At 36.4% G+C, this 18,237-nt stretch overlaps 1 protein-coding gene across 1 annotated transcript; it reads left to right on the forward strand.

Moving 5' to 3' along the window:
• The first annotated feature begins 14,663 nt into the window (after positions 1 to 14,663).
• On the forward strand, positions 14,664 to 15,242 carry LOC132522902 (large ribosomal subunit protein uL23-like). The gene is given in 3 exon segments (XM_060153476.1): positions 14,664 to 14,696; positions 14,698 to 15,049; positions 15,113 to 15,242. Coding segments are annotated over 3 exon segments (471 nt in total). The 3' UTR covers positions 15,199 to 15,242.
• The last annotated feature ends 2,995 nt before the right edge of the window (positions 15,243 to 18,237 follow it).

Genomic DNA, 18,237 nt, shown 5'->3' on the forward strand with positions numbered 1-18,237 from the left:
ATAAATTGATATAGCCACTATGGAGAACAGTATGGAGGTTCCTTAAAATCTAAAAATAGAACTACCACATGACCCAGCAATCCCACTACTGGGCATATACCCTGAGAAAACCATAATTCAAAAAGAGACATGTACCACAATGTTAATTGCAGCTCTATTTACAATAGCCAGGACATGGAAGCAACCTAAGTGTCCATCATCGGATGAATGGATAAAGAAGATGTGGCACATATATACAATGGAATATTACTCCGCCATAAAAAGAAATGAAATCGAGATATGTGTAGTGAGGTGGATGGACCTAGAGTCTGTCATACAGAGTGAAGTAAGTCAGAAAGAGAAAAACAAATACCGTATGGTAACGCATAGATATGGAATCTAAAAAAAAAGAATGCTTCTGAAGAACCTAGAGGCAGGACCAGAATAAAGACACAGACATAGGGAAGGGACTTGAAGACACAGGGAGAGGGAAGGGTAAGCTGGGACAAAGTGAGAGAGTGGCATGGACATAGATACACTATCAAATGTAAAATAGCTAGTGGGAAGCAGCCGCATAGCACAGGGAGATCATCTCGGTGCTTTGAGACCACCTAGAGGGGTGGGATAGGGAGTGTGGGAGGGAGACACAAGTGGGAGGAGATATGGGGATATATGTACAGCTGATTCACTTTGTTATACAGCAGAAACTAACACACCATTTTAAAGCAATTATACTCCAATAAAGATGTTTAAAAAAAAAAAAGCCCATTTCCTAGTCTGAGCACTGAATGCTGTTCATCTAGCAGGGTAAACAGTAATTACAATCCCCAGGGCAAAGTACTATAATGAGTATGTAGTAATATGGTGTCCTTTGCTTTCTTCTATAATCAAGGAAATTTTGTTTGGCTAAGAAAAACTGAGGTTTTTTTTGGTGGGGGGGGCGATGGTTTTTTTTTTTAATGAAGTCAGCTTAATTTTATATGCTTAGCAATTTTTCCTAAATATATCTTAGTAAATGTTATTTTTATCAGTAGCTCAGCCCTAACCTTTGGAAACCTATTCTCACATAAAATACTTATACATTATCCTTTGTCTCAAGCTCTGCTTTGAAGGGAATCCAGACTAAGTAAACAGAACACAAACACCACTGGTAATTAGCCTATGATTTACTGTCATCACACACTCAAGGAAATATAGTCCAAATAATGTTATGGAATATGACCTCATTAGATTAGCATTGTTTTCCTAAAGAAAGAAGAAGGAAAAGAGGAGGAAAGAAGTAAGTTCTTTCTCCCTATCCATATATAATTCTCAAGAAACCTAAAGTTTGGTGGAGGTAAAAATCTACGATAAAAAGAGTTTAAAAGTACAAATAATTTAAAATATATAATATTAACTGTATAGAAAAACAAAGTGTGTAAGTACTGCAGACATATTCAGGGAAAAGAGGAACTGGTAGGAATCATACTGAAGAAGGCTTTATGACAAAGGAATGGACATGACCTAATGAATTGGTAGCATTCATTTAAGTAGAGAAGAGAATGGGAGTTATTCTGGGAATGAGGTTCAGAATGGGAAAACAGAAGCATTTTGTGCAAAGGTGAAGAAATGGATGAACATACATCATGGATATAGAGTAGGATTGAGTCAGAGAAATAGGAACATTCATTTGTGCTTTATTCCTGTCCTTTTATAAGCAATTTGTTATTTCTCCCACTTCCCTTCACCAGCTACGGACAACGCATGTTACATTCTCAAATATTGTTCTTCTATCTGTTTCTGGGTTCTCGATTTTAGCTCCCCATTAAGACCTCCTTCTTCGGTTACTGTACCTGGCTTCTCTCTAGGATTCATATATTTTCCTCATTTTAGCATCTGTGAGGTTTTGTTCTATCCACTCCTAACTGTGAATTTGTACTGTCTGAGCCAAGTCTGTCCCTTCCTCAGACAAGAGGGGACAGAGTTAGATATATAGTGTGGAAAAAATTTGTAGAGGGTCTCTAAGGTAAATCAGAAGAATTTGGGCATTATCCTTCAAGGATTGATTCAGTTTCTTATGAGAGAATTCATGAGGCTTTTTCCAATTCAATTATCAAATTCAACTCCTTCTTTTACAGAATGACTTCTTAAAGCTTTCATAGACAATAAAAATTATTAGAGATGCCCGAGGCAGGAATAGGAAAAAAGAGATCTAAGACCTACTTTTAAGGAGGAATAAACACAGATTAGTAAACAACTAGAGGTAGGTGATAAGGGAAACTGAAAACATTATGATTCCTAGGTTTCTAAATTTGGGCAAGTAGATATCTTGAAAAGGGAAAGTAGGAGAATAAAACATTGAGCTCTGCACACCAACCTCTAGCATACATCTGTTTGGTAACACTTTTGCTGGTCTTCTTTGTCATTTGTGATCTCTGAACATACTCACTCTGGATCCTGAGTGTTCTGTAATTATAGCATTTGGTTAAAGGCACGGATTCTGGAGTCAGCCTAGGTGAAAATCCTGATTTCACATTTTTTAATTGTTTGACCTTCACCAAGATGCTTAATTTCTTTGTGTCTCAGTTTTTTCTTATCAGTAGTTATGATAATTATACCCAACTCATAAGGTCGTTGTGAGGAATAAAAGACTTTCCACACAGAAAATACTTGAACCAGTGCCTGGCCCACCAGAAACACTCAGTAAGTGTTAACTATTAGCACCGAGATTTCAAAAAACAAAAAAAATTTCTTTGCCAACCCCAATCCTACAAAACCCAGCCTAGTTAAATTGGTACCAGTCACCTCGTCTGACAAGAGGATTAAAATAGATGGATTGAAGAGGACACAAGTCTTTTTTAGATTATTTTGATTACCTTGAATTAGCTAACATTTTTAATATATAAGGGTCTGTACCTTCAGGAATTTTAAAGGTCACTTTCCAGGATTAATTCTTTATAACAGAAGGCACTGATTATCTTCTAGGCGATAACATAGCAGTAGGGCTGCCTGGTTGCCAATTCTACAGAGCAGCCCTGAGAAGGACCACACAGTAAGCCGTGCTGGGCATAGGCTGTGGAGATAAACAAGGAAGGCTGGCGATGCATTTGTAAAAAGATGAGGACACACCATCTCCTTATTTATACAGGGCACCTTCTATCCAAATAATGTCAGCAAGAACAGAACTCCTTTTTTCTCTTGCTTAACATAATCTACATGTAAAATAAGCTAAGTAGGCCTTATTTTCTTCAAGAACCATCGGTTCATTGGAATTAGAACCATTGTTTACTTTAAGTTAAAAAAAAAAAACAATTTGAACGTGTTTTTCCTGCGTTGAAAGCTTGAATTATTCATTTCATATTTGGATTCTTCCGAATCTTTTCTTAGTGTAACTTTTAGAATATGAATTTATAACTGAATATTGAGATGTGAACCCATGATATCAGAAATATGAACTAATCAATTTAAGTGCCAATTGCCAATCATCACAAGACAGGTACAAAGAAATGTGAGGTTACTGTCGCTTTTATCTTCTTTTTAAATTGCTTCATAAACAATAAGGTAAATGTGCTAAAAATCCTTTAAAAGTGTTTTGTAAGAAGATATTCCAATGTGGAGGATATAGCTAGAATATATCTCTTGAAAGTAAGAATTTCATACAGCTCAGGGACCATCCTGTCACAGTTTGCATCAATTTTGCTCCCTTATATAGGCTTATTTCTTTCTGAATTAGCTAGAAGGTATGTCAGCACAACAGAAAAAAAAAAAAGGAGGAAGCAGTTATTTATAATCCCCATTGCCTTCCCAGGAGAATAGATCCCAATAATTTGAAGTTCCATCATCTCCTGGGAGTGCAATGGGTGAAGTGATGCAAGATTTGAGGGGCAGAGGTGAGGCAATATATAGATAATTTACATACATTATAGATTTACATTAAAAAAGACCTAGAAATATGAAACTAGGCGCCTCCCCCCAAAAAAAAAATTAGAGACGCAAGCCTTTGAGCACAGCAAAAATATTTAACGGCGATATCCTCAAGTACGTAAACTATCTTCTTTATCTCCCTCCCCCAAACTTCTGTAAAATAGGAAGCTATCACTTATGCTTTTGTGGGTTGGATTTACAACAATGCACTTGTCCTTCCTGAAGATCAATGTGAAAGAAAAAAGTTGAAAACAGAAACAGAGGCGGCCAGAAGAGCCCTCCACACAGAGGTTACACTAACAACAGACAGACAAAGAAACTCTGAAAATGGGGCTGGGGAAGAATTAAACAGAGCTTCTTTCAGTATTGCATATCAGAAACTCTAATATTTTCTAGAAGGGACATTTCTCCCACAGCAGGAGATTTCATTTTTTTTTTTTTTAAAGAAAGGATATTAGCGATTACTTAAGTAGAGAACACAATTTGAATGAAGCGGAATACTTTACATCGTAATTCAATAGCTGTTGGGAAATGCCACTGAACACATTGGAAACTGAGGTGTTATGTGAAGAGTGAATGAACAAACAGCTGGTGTATCTGAATGCTTGGCTGTTTTCCTGTGATCACGGTTGGCAGCTAAAGGCAGGGGTAAGCAGGGCTCCAGGAAAAGTGCTAAAATGGCAATTTCTTTTTGTAGTCACAAAGCAAAATACTTTGTTTTGTTTGTTTGTTTTGTCTAGTTTCACTGGGTACAAATAAAGGTCAACTTGTTAAAACGATGTATTCAAACACTGAAAAGATTTTAAAGAGCCTGGCCACTGGGCTCAGGAGAGTCACTAATTGCTGCTTTAAATACTATTTGGGAAGGTCAAAAGGAGAGCCTGCAGACGGACATGCGTTGGAGGAATAACCTCTGCTCAGGGCTGCGGGGCTCCAAATCCCAGGCTGCAGTGCTGAGGTCACTGCAATCTGCTGCCAGCCTGGTCCTGTGCGGTCCACAGGGGCATGGACTTGGGAGAAGGACAAGCAGAAGATGGCTGCTGACCAGATGGCACTCAAACCTGCCTCCTCTGGTGAGAGAAAAATCTGCCAAAACCAGGTGTTTCACATTTTTTCTTTTTCTCTGGCATTTCTCTCTGCGTTCCCTTACAAAGACTCGACATCAGCACAGCTGTCTAGGAATTATCTAAGGAAATGAGATTTTTTTTTTTTTCAGTGTAAGAGATTTGGGAAACAGCTTTTGGGGACCACCCCTATATCATGCATACTGAGAGTCCTTTCATCAGGTCATTTAGAGGCACAGCATGAGAGGAAGCTTCAACCATTTTCCTTATCAGTACTAATAAGAAAAAGGGGCCCCACGAATTAGATTCCTTTATTTCTTTATTTGGCTCTGTTAGCAGTCTGAGAACCATCACATTATTTCTATCAATTATCTTGCATATATGTTCAGCACACTTTCTTTACTCTCTTTTTTTTTTGAATTTTATTTTATTGTTTTTTTATATAGCAGGTTCTTATTAGTTGTCTATTTTATACATATTAGTGTATATACGTCAATCTCAATATCCCAATTCATCCCCCCACTACCCTCCCCCCTTCACTGTCTTTTAAAAAAATGGAGGGGGGTCTTTTAATGGAAAGGACTCAGATCTGCACCCTTCTGTTCATGCTGCACCAGTAAGAGATGACGGGAAACAAAACAGGATTAATGAAGACTGCGTCATACAGTGACAGGTAGAGAGCACAGGGTGATTCACGTCTATTTTAAAGCCTCTCTGCCTTGGCCCATGGGAAAAGAAAGTACAGATCTCATGATTCAAAATCCAGGGCATCTTCTGAGTCATGTTTTACTGGGGTGGGGGTGGGGTCAGGGTAAGGAAATTCTTTCCAAATATTCCATACTCCCTCATCTCAGGGATAGCTAACTTTTCCGCCTCCCCTCCATTCCATACTTCTGGCTGGGTGATTTGATTCAGGGACTTGGACACTCAGTCATGTCTCCTTAAGTAGACATGAACATGAAGAGTCCTAAAGTACAGTCTGGGACTAGATGAGGCAAGTAGGAGAGTCCTTTGGGGACTTGAACTGTTTACCAGCAAACCCTGCATTTGGAGGGGTATGACACATTGCCAACATAAAATAATAAAATTCATTTACTTATTCACCAACTCTTTATTAGGTCCTAAATGCTATTCTAATGTTATAATATTTTGTAGTCCAATTAGCCTATGATTTCTTGGACACTGAGTGGCTTCAGGAATGTTGTAGATACACTCAGCCTCACAGAAATTACTTTTCGTGAGAAGCACATGATTTAAGTTATGCACAACATCTGGCAATTAACAGGCTTATGGTCCTTGTTAGTTTCCTAGTTTCTGTTCTCTTCACTTTGGGAGGCAGTATGCTATTGGGCAGTAAGCGTCCACATATTCTAGATGGGCAGCAAGCTGTGGGTTCTGTGGAAGTGTCTCAGGCTGATGCACAGAGGAGGAGAGGAATAAGTGCCTGCAGCTCTATGCCAGTGTCTTTTATGCAGCCCATAGCTCTGATTTTTAACTGTTTCCTATATTATGGTTTAGTATGAGATTGAGCTAGAGGGAAAAAAGCTGGAAGGAGATAGGGAGATGGAAAATATTTAAGGCCATTAGAAGAATAGAAAAAACACCGGCTGGAACTAAGAGAAACCTAAATTTTAATCCTGAGGTAGCTATTTACTAATTTTGTGAAATAGGCATGTCATTTAATTTCTTGAGTATGAATGTTCTCAAGACGCTGAGGGTATGTAACACTATGATTCAAAGTGCATTGCTGTAATGAATTTAAACACTTAGATTTTCTATTTTTAATCATAATACATAAGAGCTTGTATAATTAATGCAATTGTTTTGTTTCCATTTAATATTGCTTATGTTCAAACAACTCAAAATACTTCTGAAGCAGGCTGATAAGGAGTAAACTAACTACTGAAGAAATGGGATAGTACATATAATAGGCATGCAATCTTCTGTCATTACTTTTATTTTCACATTCCAAACCTTATATAATTTACCAGGGTTAGCATTACCAGTGAGTTGTTAATATGGCTAAGAATCTCATAATTTCTGTACTTAGTGATATTAAGAATTGATATCCCTCTATATCCGAATAAAAGATTTTGTAAATGGTTAGTTCTAGGGAATGAGACCATGCCTCTTTAACTGTTTATAGTGTTCACTGTCACCATGGGATTCATATACTTGGGCCCTGGATCAATAAAATTAAGTTGAGCTATTGGATCAACATTTGAACATTGAAATATGGTACTAGATATTTCCTTAAAGTGTTATTACTCTTGGTACTGTCAATCCTCACCCTTTTCCAAGCCCTCAGATACCTCTCTCTGCTCAACACTTCTTCTCCCACTCACCCCCTTGTTCCGCACATACACTTTTCAGCAGCTCATTCTTCTGTCCGGGGAATATGTCACCACTCCCTTAGTTATACAGTTAATAAGAGGCCCAAATATTCAGATTCTAACTTGATCTATGGCATTAATTGGGTCTAGGGTAATCATTTTTTGTGCTCAGGTGCTATATGCCAGAACTCTTTTATGCCTACTTTTAAGTTACATTTTGAACCTTAATCTTTTCTGCCCTCTCTCTTTGTAAGTCAATTACAAGTCTGACTAAATCTCAACAGCAATACCACAAGTTGGTATAATGTCCAGTGAAATAAATGGACATTTATTTAAAGTATCCTATATAATATTGTCAATCTACAGAAAGACATGTAATACACATGATATTAATACAGAACGTTACAACAACCCCCTGGGCTAATCTGTGCATCTACACACACACACACACACACACACACACACACACACACACACACACACACACACACACACACACACACACACACACACACACACACACACTTTACTTTCAGTGGGAACGCAGGTGTTTTTCAAAGAACTGTAAAATTACAATTTTAAATTACATTTAAACTTTTAAAAAATCAGTTAGAAGAATACTGTTCTCTTCCAACTTGTTTACATACTGAATTGTCACAGTGAAAGCTAATTTTAGCCTTTGTTTTCAGCCCCAAGTTTAGCCCCAAACAATAGTAGCTGCTATAACTTTCTTCTTGTAAATCTTTTGCCCCAAGCCAAGTAATGGGTTGATTCTACTATTCACATCCTGTCATTCATAATGTCCAAGGTGTTTTTAGTCATCTGAGCTCTAAAATAAATGCCACAGTTTGAATATTATAGCAGAATGTGCAGATTTATCCTTGACCTACATCCAAATTTTACAGAAAATAATGAGAAAACTATTTGTTGGCCAAAAAAAAAAAGCCTAACAACAAAAACAAGCTTTTATGTGCTACTGAACACTAGAGAACTTTTGAAACACAATTATAGACCGTGGAACAGAAGAATAAACTGAAAGGAGGAAGAAAAGTGATTAAAAAGTAAATAATTTACCTAGATGGAAAGACTTTAAAAAATAAGGGATTTGGAAGAAAATCTTTCAAAACTGAGATTCTGTAAAACCTTAACCATACGCTTTCTGTCAAAGCTAGATTTGTTATGTCACACCTCCATAACTCAGACCTGCAGTGCTTGGAAAATAGCTTGTTTAGACTTACTCCATAATGATTTTCTTAGCACTATTTTTAAATGCATGTTTCCTAACTTGGGAAAAAATCGTGGGTTGTTATGAAGTTGTTTTTTCTGGGTCAGTGAGTAGTTTAGTGAAGCAGGAAATATCTTTCAGAATGGAGTGAGGAGTCACCTGTCTCCAGATGGTCAAAATAACTAGCTTTTTTATACTCATCACTGTTAAATTAAAAAGGATCCAGGTACCTCAATTAATATAATATACCGTGGTTTAAATTATGTTTTATTTTGGAGGCGGGAGACCATGAATTGTCACTGACGTGGTTTCAGTAGAGGAATATTGTATGCACGTAAAACTGCAATGAAACAGAGTCTCCTTTGGTAAAAAAACATCTTTAAGTGTTTCAGACTTTTCCCCTTCATGAATTCTGATCACTAAAAGGTTCAAGGTTCATTGATAAGAATATATGCTTTTACTGGAAATTCTACTTCAAGTGATTAATTTTATTTTACCAGAATTTAAAATCACTTACTTATCTCTATTTGTCTGACTTATACCCTGCCTCCCATGTTCATGAAGGCACTGGAAACTGTTTTCCAAAAGCTTGAATTCCTTCTTAAGGCAGCAACCATGAAACACTTAAATAGTAACATCCAGGAAAATAAATCATGTTGCCATTGTCACTTCTCCAAACCCACATTTCTCTCAATAATTATCTAAGCAATTTTCAGGGTGAACTGTTATTAGTGACTTCGCCACCAGAGTTAACACTGATACTGGACAAATAACCAAGATGTAAACACTGCAAAATCCAGAATAACGTTTTCCTGGTTCCTCCTGATAAGACTCAATTCTTGGCTGTAATGGTTATATGAATCGTGAAGACCACCCAATCTCAGGCAAGTTTAATTATTGTGACACATCCTGGATTTCATTCTGATGGATTCAACAGCAAAAGCATCCAAGGAGGTCATGCATTCTTACAAGAATTTCATTCTGGTTTATTGAAACTTCGGTAGCTTGTTTAAGGGTTCAAAATGCTCTGCATATTTTCTGGGGTTCATTTCTGAGTTCTACAAATTCAGTTGAACACATCTCTCTGCTAGCATATTATTAAAATGAATTATTTGTAGTAGTTGATCCTTTAATTTCTGGAACATTTGGCTATGTTTATTTTTGATGCATTTTAAAGTGTTAAAGTTCATAATTCCACATATCTACGATGCATTCTCAATTACTATAATGTTTTAATAGGTCTTTGCATCACGAAAGTAATGTTACAACAATACTGCTTTTAAAAAATACCCCAAATCTCTATAATTTAAAACTACAATCATTTACTTTTTCTCATGTATCTGTGGGATTGCTAGGCTGGGCTGCAAGCTATAAGTTGGATCCAGTTCTACTCCATGTGCCTCTCAGTGTCCTTGAAGCAAAGGGGCAGTTGGGTCATATTCTTTTCATGCCAGTGACAGAAGTATGAAAAGGATGAACAGAACTGGTAAGCTCTCACTCCCGTCCACATTCTATTGGCCAAAGAGGACCACATGGTCAAGCCCCAAATTAAAAGGGTGGAGAAATACATTCCATCACTCAAGGTACATGGCATAAAAAGGGAGAAGCATTTCAAACAAAGATATAACCTTCCAGTCTTGATATATGGCAGTGTAATTTCTCCCATGCTGCTTTAAAAGTACCAAATTTGAAGTGCTGAGGTAAAGAAAACAGATTTATAAAATAGACAGCAGACCAGCATACTGTTTCTTTCATTTGTAAAATTGAATTTCTGAAAAATGACTGATCCAACTAGTCAAAACATGCCTCTTTAAGAACATAAATGTTGGGTAAAAAATGGATGTTATGAGGACTTGAAATAACATAGCTTAGGGGCCCAAATTTGAGAGCATAAACCACTGTTCAGTCCATGCTGATTACAGGTAGAAAGAAAATATCTTACTATACAATTCTTAAGATTCAGAGTAGGTTTCTCATCATTATTCTCCAGTCACAGGGCTGGCAGACATTCAACCACTATGCACTGGTACCCCACGTTGGTTATTAAAACATTAAAATGCTTCCACAACAGTTGGTAAAGAGCCAACACCCTGAGCCTCAAAGACTAAGCATACACTCAGCCCAGGCCACCCAGATCCCTCCGTTGACATCCTTTCCCTACAAGCCCCTCTCAGTCCAGCCATGAAGGGCGTCAGGCCCAGATCTGCAGGGGTCCACAGGAACTTGTTTGAGTCCAAAGAGGTAGCATTCATTCTGTTCAGACAGTGCCCACTGTTAGTGCCCATGGTATATTGGAAATTGAGTATTTTTAATATCATCTCCTCAGTTGCATCAAGAGCAGATACTCTAAGTTTATAATCTATTCTGAGAAGAGGTTGGATTTCATTGCTCATGGTAAACACTGAAAAGCAGGACTCCTCTTGCTGCCATCCAGCTCACTTTCTCTAAAAACTCAGTCCTTGTTAGGAAAAAGGTAGCACTTTGAAGTATTAGAAATAATACCAAAATTAATCGTAACATGTACCCCTGAATTGTTTCTAACAATTATTTTTCCTTTTTTGCCCAAAATAAGCAGAAAATATTTTTATTGTAGAAAATAAATGTATTACTATATTTTAAAAATTAATATAGTGTTTGAAATATCAGTAATAGCCAAAGGCTATGTTTATTTTAAAATGGCAGTAAGCTAAAAATTAGGTAACTTTCCATAGCCTTCTATCTGAAATATAAAATTATTGAGATATGTATATAAAGAAACAAACCAGGGAAAAGAAAGCTCAGAGATGACACTGGGCAGGGGATGGATTAGGGTGGGGGGATCCTAGCATTTGCAACCCATACCAACTAAAAACACAGAACACCAGATTTCATTATTTTGATAATCCTTGCTTAATTACAGTTTTCTCTTTTGGACAGCACATTTTTATTTTTATCATTTGAGAAATAAAACAATGTCATGTTATAGTGAACAGTCACTTCAGAACAGACCATGTAAATGTGGGCCGCACCTATAGCCAGAGTTGCCTGGGCACTAAGGACTGGGGGGAGAGAGGAAAGGGAAAGTCTGGAAGGTGGATGTGCTTTTAAGGTCTGAAATTCCATGTGTTGCCTTGACATCTGTGACCCTCACAGGTTCTCAAAGGCCTAGCCATGAGTTCCCCTGCTCTCACCATATATATGCCCACCACCCAGCAGGAAAGGTTCCCTACCGCTCCCCGCTGGTTCCCCTATAAGCCATACCAGCTGCACCCCACCTGGTCCTCAGTCTAATGGGTCTCACCTGCCTGCCAGCCACAAAATTATTCAAACAAGCCAATCGTATGCTCCTGAGGAAATCAAAGGTCACCTCACCCTCTAGCCACTACACAGCTTGCCCCCCACAGTGCCTACTAGTTCACGCTGCTCCTGAGTAGTCTCCACGTGGCCCTGCGTGGTCTGCAGCATCCTGCTCTCCTGGGATGTGAGCATATGTGGCGAATAAACTGGTGCCAATCTCATCTGCCCAGTGTGAGGTATCAGGCATTCAGCCATTTCAGACTATTTAGAGCAGAGGATCCCTCCATCACTAATAGGGTGAATAGGAGGTGATAAGAATAGGGCAAAATAGACTGAAACGATAGCTATCGCAGGAGCGATATTACAATTTAAAAGAGGTGGGGGCCATCAGTTACGAAAGTCCAGCCCATTTTATTTATTAGACACAGTGCTTAAGTTCTGTGCGCTTTTCCAATGCCTGAAAAAAATGTTTAATATTTGAAAAGAAGTGTTAGCTCCACTGGCAAAAATAAAACTGTGAAATTAAACTTAATGTAGGATTGATTCAATGCCTATAATATATAATAACTAAACTCTTTTATAGTTATATATAAATTATATTTAATGTGGACTGTCTGTACATTTTAGTGTGTTTAATATGATGTGGGATGAACGGTTCTGACAATAAAATTTATTCAGAACTGGGAAGGCTATAATTTAATAAGTAAATATTACTTTCTCAAAATAAAAAAAAAACAACTACAACAGGTTTGAGGATTTACAAGACTGAAATAGAGTAAGAGAATAAAGGAAACGCTGAGGTAAGGAAAAAGGATCTAGTAAAAGACAAAATACATCAACGCAGACATATGGTGAATTGTCTTCTGGAGGGCTAAGGAAGGGTCACTTTGCCTGCTATAGAGTGTCTGGTTACATTTGAAAGTAAACATCAAGAAAAAGAAAATATACATTCCATTTTGTCTAATGAACTCTTAGGCTAGAAAACAGTGAGATTCCCACATTGGGTCACAGTTTTTTTATACGTAACATATATTTAAGTCTTCCATCCAACAGCTTATTTCAAGAAAACAAAACTAAACTAAACTAATATAACTACATAATGGCATAGGGCTATGTTTATAGGGACATTAATCTAGCTCCTTCAAACCAATTCAACTGATAGTAAACAAATAGTAAATGAACAGTGCCAGAATGAAAACCAGAAACTGCAACTCTCAGCATCTTTTTCTAACTCATATAACTCATATGGAATAAAAGATCTGTATTTTTTGTGCAGGGAGAAATGTGAAATCAGTCAACACTAGGAACCTGAGTGAATGTACGTAATATGGCATAGTATTTTTGTTATAGATTTATTTTCACTTATTTTCTTGTCTTTTGAAACAAACATTCATCCCTTTTTTTTCATTATTTTCTTTTTTCTTCCTCTTCCTGTCACTGTTCTTTCTTGTTTTCTCTTGCTATGTTATAGATAACATAGCATTACAATAGCATTGCGATTGTAATTTTCTCACACTGAACAAAAATAGTATGATCTATACAAAATTATCAATTTATTACACTTAAAGTATCATCAGTAATCATTGATATTCATCAAACTAGAATATAGTGCAAGGAAAATTACTTCTAGCATTTTGAAATTCAAAAAAAATAAAACTTGTACTTCTGTGGTAGCCGTAATATTTACCTTAAAACTTCAGTCTTGAAAGATTTTTAGTCATTTATTTAAATAGTATGATTATTTTAAATATTGAAAAATACTAAAATAAACAGCTCTAGTAGGAATTCCTTTGATTTTAATATGGTGAATATTAGAGGGAAAATATGTTTGCTATTATGAGGATTTTTTTTTTTAATTTCTAAAGAGCTTAGTCCTATGTGTTTAACATAGAGCTTTCCTTCTGGTGACAGAAACTATGCTAAGGAGAAATGCATTTTCGGAAAGTTTGACCAATAAAAGATTTAAGTCACCAAAGGTTTGGCTGCTAACTTTACTTTAGCCCCATTTATTTAAATGGTTGCATTATAGCTGACAATATTTTGTGGCATATACTGAATATAACGATTCATTTATTTTTTCTGCTCTAGTAATTGCATCATAAATTACCATTAAAGCCCACCTAAAACTCAGTAAGAAATCATCCTTGGCATGTTAATCTATATTCTAGTAATAGACAAATTTCAGTGTCCAGTATAAATTTTCTGCTTTCGTTTTCATAATGCACATGCATGCTCAGAACATACATGAGATTCTGGTATACTTTTGAATATGCAAAATAGTGAACAGTTTAAGCCTTTGAAAATGTAAAAGACCTTTGAATCCATGTTTTTACTTATCTATAGAATATTATAATTTTGGTTCCATTGCAATTTGAACTAATCTAAATTTTTGACCTTTGTATTCTTGACATTGCCTTATAATTTTAAAACTATGTATTTTATAAAGGAGTATAAATAACTAAGAAAATGGAGTAATAATGAGTAACTAACTCTGAAAGTATTAAAACATATATAAAGACATTATAATTTTAAAAGTATGCTACAAGTACAGGCAAAGGCAGGCAGATAAACCAAAAAGAGAAAGAGAGAGAGAGAAAGTGAGAGTAAGAGAGCCTGAAAACATATCCTGATAATGTAAGAATTAAGAATATGAGGAAGGGTAGCATTTCAAATCATTGGAGAAAATATAGATAAATGAAAGTAACAAAAAAAAATACAAAAAGGAAATACGGATGAATACCTCCAAAATCTTTTAATGGGTAAGTAGACATTATAAAGTAAAAATTACTAGAAATGCCTCTGTAAAAATGTTAAATTCTTGTCAGGCAAAGGGTTAACATCTTTAAAGAGCTTTATAAAAATGAATGTGGCCTTTTCACGAAGATGGAGCCGAAAGCGAAAAAGGAAGTCCCTGCCCCCTCCCAAAGCCGAAGCCAAAGCAAAGGCTTTGAAGGCCAATAAAGCAGTGTTGAATGGCATACACAGCCACAAAGAAAAGAAGATCCGGACGTCACCCACCTTCCGACGGCCCAAAACACTGCGGCTCAGGAGGCAGCCCAAATATCCTCGGAAGAGCGCCCCTAGGAGAAACAAGCTTGACCACTATGCCATCATCAAGTTCCCCCTCACCACCGAGTCACCCATGAAGAAAACAGAAGACAACAACACACTGGTGTTCATTGTGGATGTCAAGGCCAACAAGCACCAGATTAAACAGGCTGTGAAGAAGGTCTATGACATTGACGTGGCTAAGGTCAACACCCTGATCAGCCCCTTGTATGGAGTATGGACTTCTGAGGAAACATCAGCTGCCCTGCCTCTAGAACTTAAGGGGCCTGATGGAGAGAAGAAGGCATACGTTCGACTGGCTCCTGACTATGATGCTTTGGATGTTGCCAACAAACTTGGGATCATCTAAACTGAGTCCAGCTGACTAATTCTAAATATAAAAGTTTTCACTATTAAAAAAAAAATGAATGTGTCAATAATTGATCAAACAATTCACAAAAGAAGAAGTGTAGATAGAAAATGAATGTGAGAACTGTTCAAAATCTCTGATGATTTAAGTGAAACTGAAAACAGTATCTGGCCTTTTTCTTTTTCTCATGATTGAATTGGTGAAATGGAAGAACAAATAAAGAAGGTAGAAAAGGAGGAGTGGGGAAAGAGAAAGAGGGAGGGGAGGAAAAGGAAGGAAGGGAAGAAGCAGGGAAAAAAGGAGAAAGAGAAGAATATATGATGGAAAGGAAGAGGAGAAGAAAGGAAAATTACTACCCAGTGTCAGTCAGGGTATTTTAAAATGAAATGTCCTACAATGTTAAGGGCTGTAGAAAGTGACACAAGATGTCTGGGGCAAAATTTAGCAGCACACACAGTATATTTCATACATATTAATTCCTCTAGGAATTAATGCTACAGAAATCAAGTTTTGTTACAGCACTATGTATGTGGGGAAAAAGTTGTAAGTAATCTAAATGACAAATTCAAAAAGATAGTTAAATAAATAATAATATACACATATGAGTTGCAGCCTTTTAATATAATGCTATTAAAGAATAACAAAAGATGTTCAAGATATATCATTTAGTGGGAAAGCTAATACTAATATGCTTAGAAATAGCTGCATATCCCATTTGATAGTGTACATTTTTGTATTATATGTATATGAAATTGCTAACAGTGATTATTATTGAATGAAACAGTCTGGCTGATTTTTCTACTCTTCACTTATACATATTTTCTATAAATTATATACTATTCAAATTTTAGGCAAAAAATAAAGTTGTCCTATAGGTTTTGGCAAACCATCGACAGATTGTGTGCATACACTTTAAGGTTTGTTTAATGTTTTTATCTTAGCTAACAATATTTTCTCTACAAATAATGCATTCTGATTTTTATAGCTCAAAGTTTCTAAAAGTTGGAATGTAATATTTTAGCCAGATATCCACCCTAGATATAACTGAAATTACATATAAGTATTTGTTTTTTACTAAAAGTGGCATTTTATAGCAATTAATAATAATAATAATGACAAAAGCTGATTAAATATTTATTGAGTATACCATGTACTTGTCCAAACATTTTACACATATTTTCACAAGTTTATAAAGTATAACTTCACTTTATTCATTCAATCTGATTTCCTATCAATAATTATTTTAAAATATAACTTTTTTTCTCAGTAAAAATATTGGATTCCCAAATATTATAAAGTTACACTTAAGAGCTGAGGAAGCAACCTGTGTCCATCGACAGATGAATGGATAAAGAAGACGTGGCACATATATACAATGGAATATTACTCAGCCATAAAAAGAAATGAAATTGAGTTATTTGTAGTGAGGTGCATGGACCTAGAGTCTGTCATACAGAGTGAAGTCAGAAAGAGAAAACAAATACCGTATGCTAACACATATATACGGAATCTAAAAAAAAAAATTGGTCATGAAGAACCTAGGGGCAGGATGGGAATAAAGACACAGACCTACTAGAGAATGGACTTGAGGACACGGGGAGGGGGAAGGGTAAGCTGGGACAAAGTGAGAGAGTGGCATGGACATATATACACTACCAAATGTAAAACCGATAGCTAGTGGGAAGCAGCCACACAGCACAGGGAGATCAGCTCGGTGCTTTGTGACCACCTAGAGGGGTGGGATAGGGAGGGTGGGAGGGAGGGAGACGCAAGAGGGAAGAGATATGGGTATATATGTATATGTATAGCTGATTCACTTTGTTACACAGCAGAAACTAACACACCATTGTAAAGCAATTACATTCCAACAAAGATGTTAAAAAACAAAAAGAGAGAGACAGATCCAAAAAAAAAAAAAGAGCTGAGGAACTTTTAAAGAGAAAATAAGTTATCAGTAAGATTAGCACTCAAAATACTACAGAGATACTCATAACACTATCAATAATAAACTGGAGCTACATTTAAAAAGACCAAAGAAGAAATACCAGCCAAGGAAAACAAAGACTATCATATACTAATTCATCATATACTAGTCATATACATCATATAATCTATATACTAAACATCATATATTAATCCATTTCCCCTTTCCTCACAAGGTGTTCTCCCTCTAAAATTAGTACTTCCAAAATACATACTTTACAATTCAATGAAGATTTTCACTACCTTTAAAATCCCTATGCACTTCCAACCATAGTTTTTTAAGAAGATGCTGCCCCTGCCACTTCAGCTCAATGGCCTCTTTCCATTAATCTTTGCAGAGCAGCAAATAACTATATATTTGTTCTAGTATCCTTGGATGGTAGTACTTGAAGCTCATAGAGGAAATTTACTAAAATGCCAGATACTTGGTTTACAATATATATAAACCATAGCCATGCCTGAAATCTGCATATAGAGTGACTAGTCCTAGTACTAATGGGTTAAAACTTAACTTTCATTCAATATTGTCAAATGATGAGGATATGTCTGTGAGATAATTTTTTACCACAGTCTGTCCTATTAGGGTCTACATATTCTTCTAGTCAAGAAGTTAGTAAATATTTCAGCAGCAAAGGCCTTTTTGAGAAAATAATGAAAATGTGGAAAAAATCACCATAAAAATATACTGCATCACTGAGAAATGGGCTAGGATGAAACAGAAAATCCAAAACTTAAAAGAGATAGAAGATCATTTTTCTTTCATGTGATAGTCTTGAGATAAGCTGTCCAGGGATAATTTGGCATCTACATGGAGTTAGGGAGCCAAGCCAGTTCTATCTTGTGGTTTTACTGGGCACAGCTTTCATTTCTAAGACCTCTCATGGCCCCAGGAAGTTTGAGCTCCTGCCATTTTGTCTATATGCTAGCCAGCAGGAGGGGAGGAAGGATAAAGAAGGATATCCTCTACTCTTTTAAAGGCACATCACAGAGTTTTCATCTTACTTCTACTAACATTTCATTGGCTGAAATGTATGATCACACCAACTGCAAGAGAGG

The sequence above is a fragment of the Lagenorhynchus albirostris genome, chromosome 7 (assembly GCF_949774975.1).
Source record: "Lagenorhynchus albirostris chromosome 7, mLagAlb1.1, whole genome shotgun sequence".
Taxonomy (NCBI): Eukaryota; Metazoa; Chordata; class Mammalia; order Artiodactyla; family Delphinidae; genus Lagenorhynchus; species Lagenorhynchus albirostris.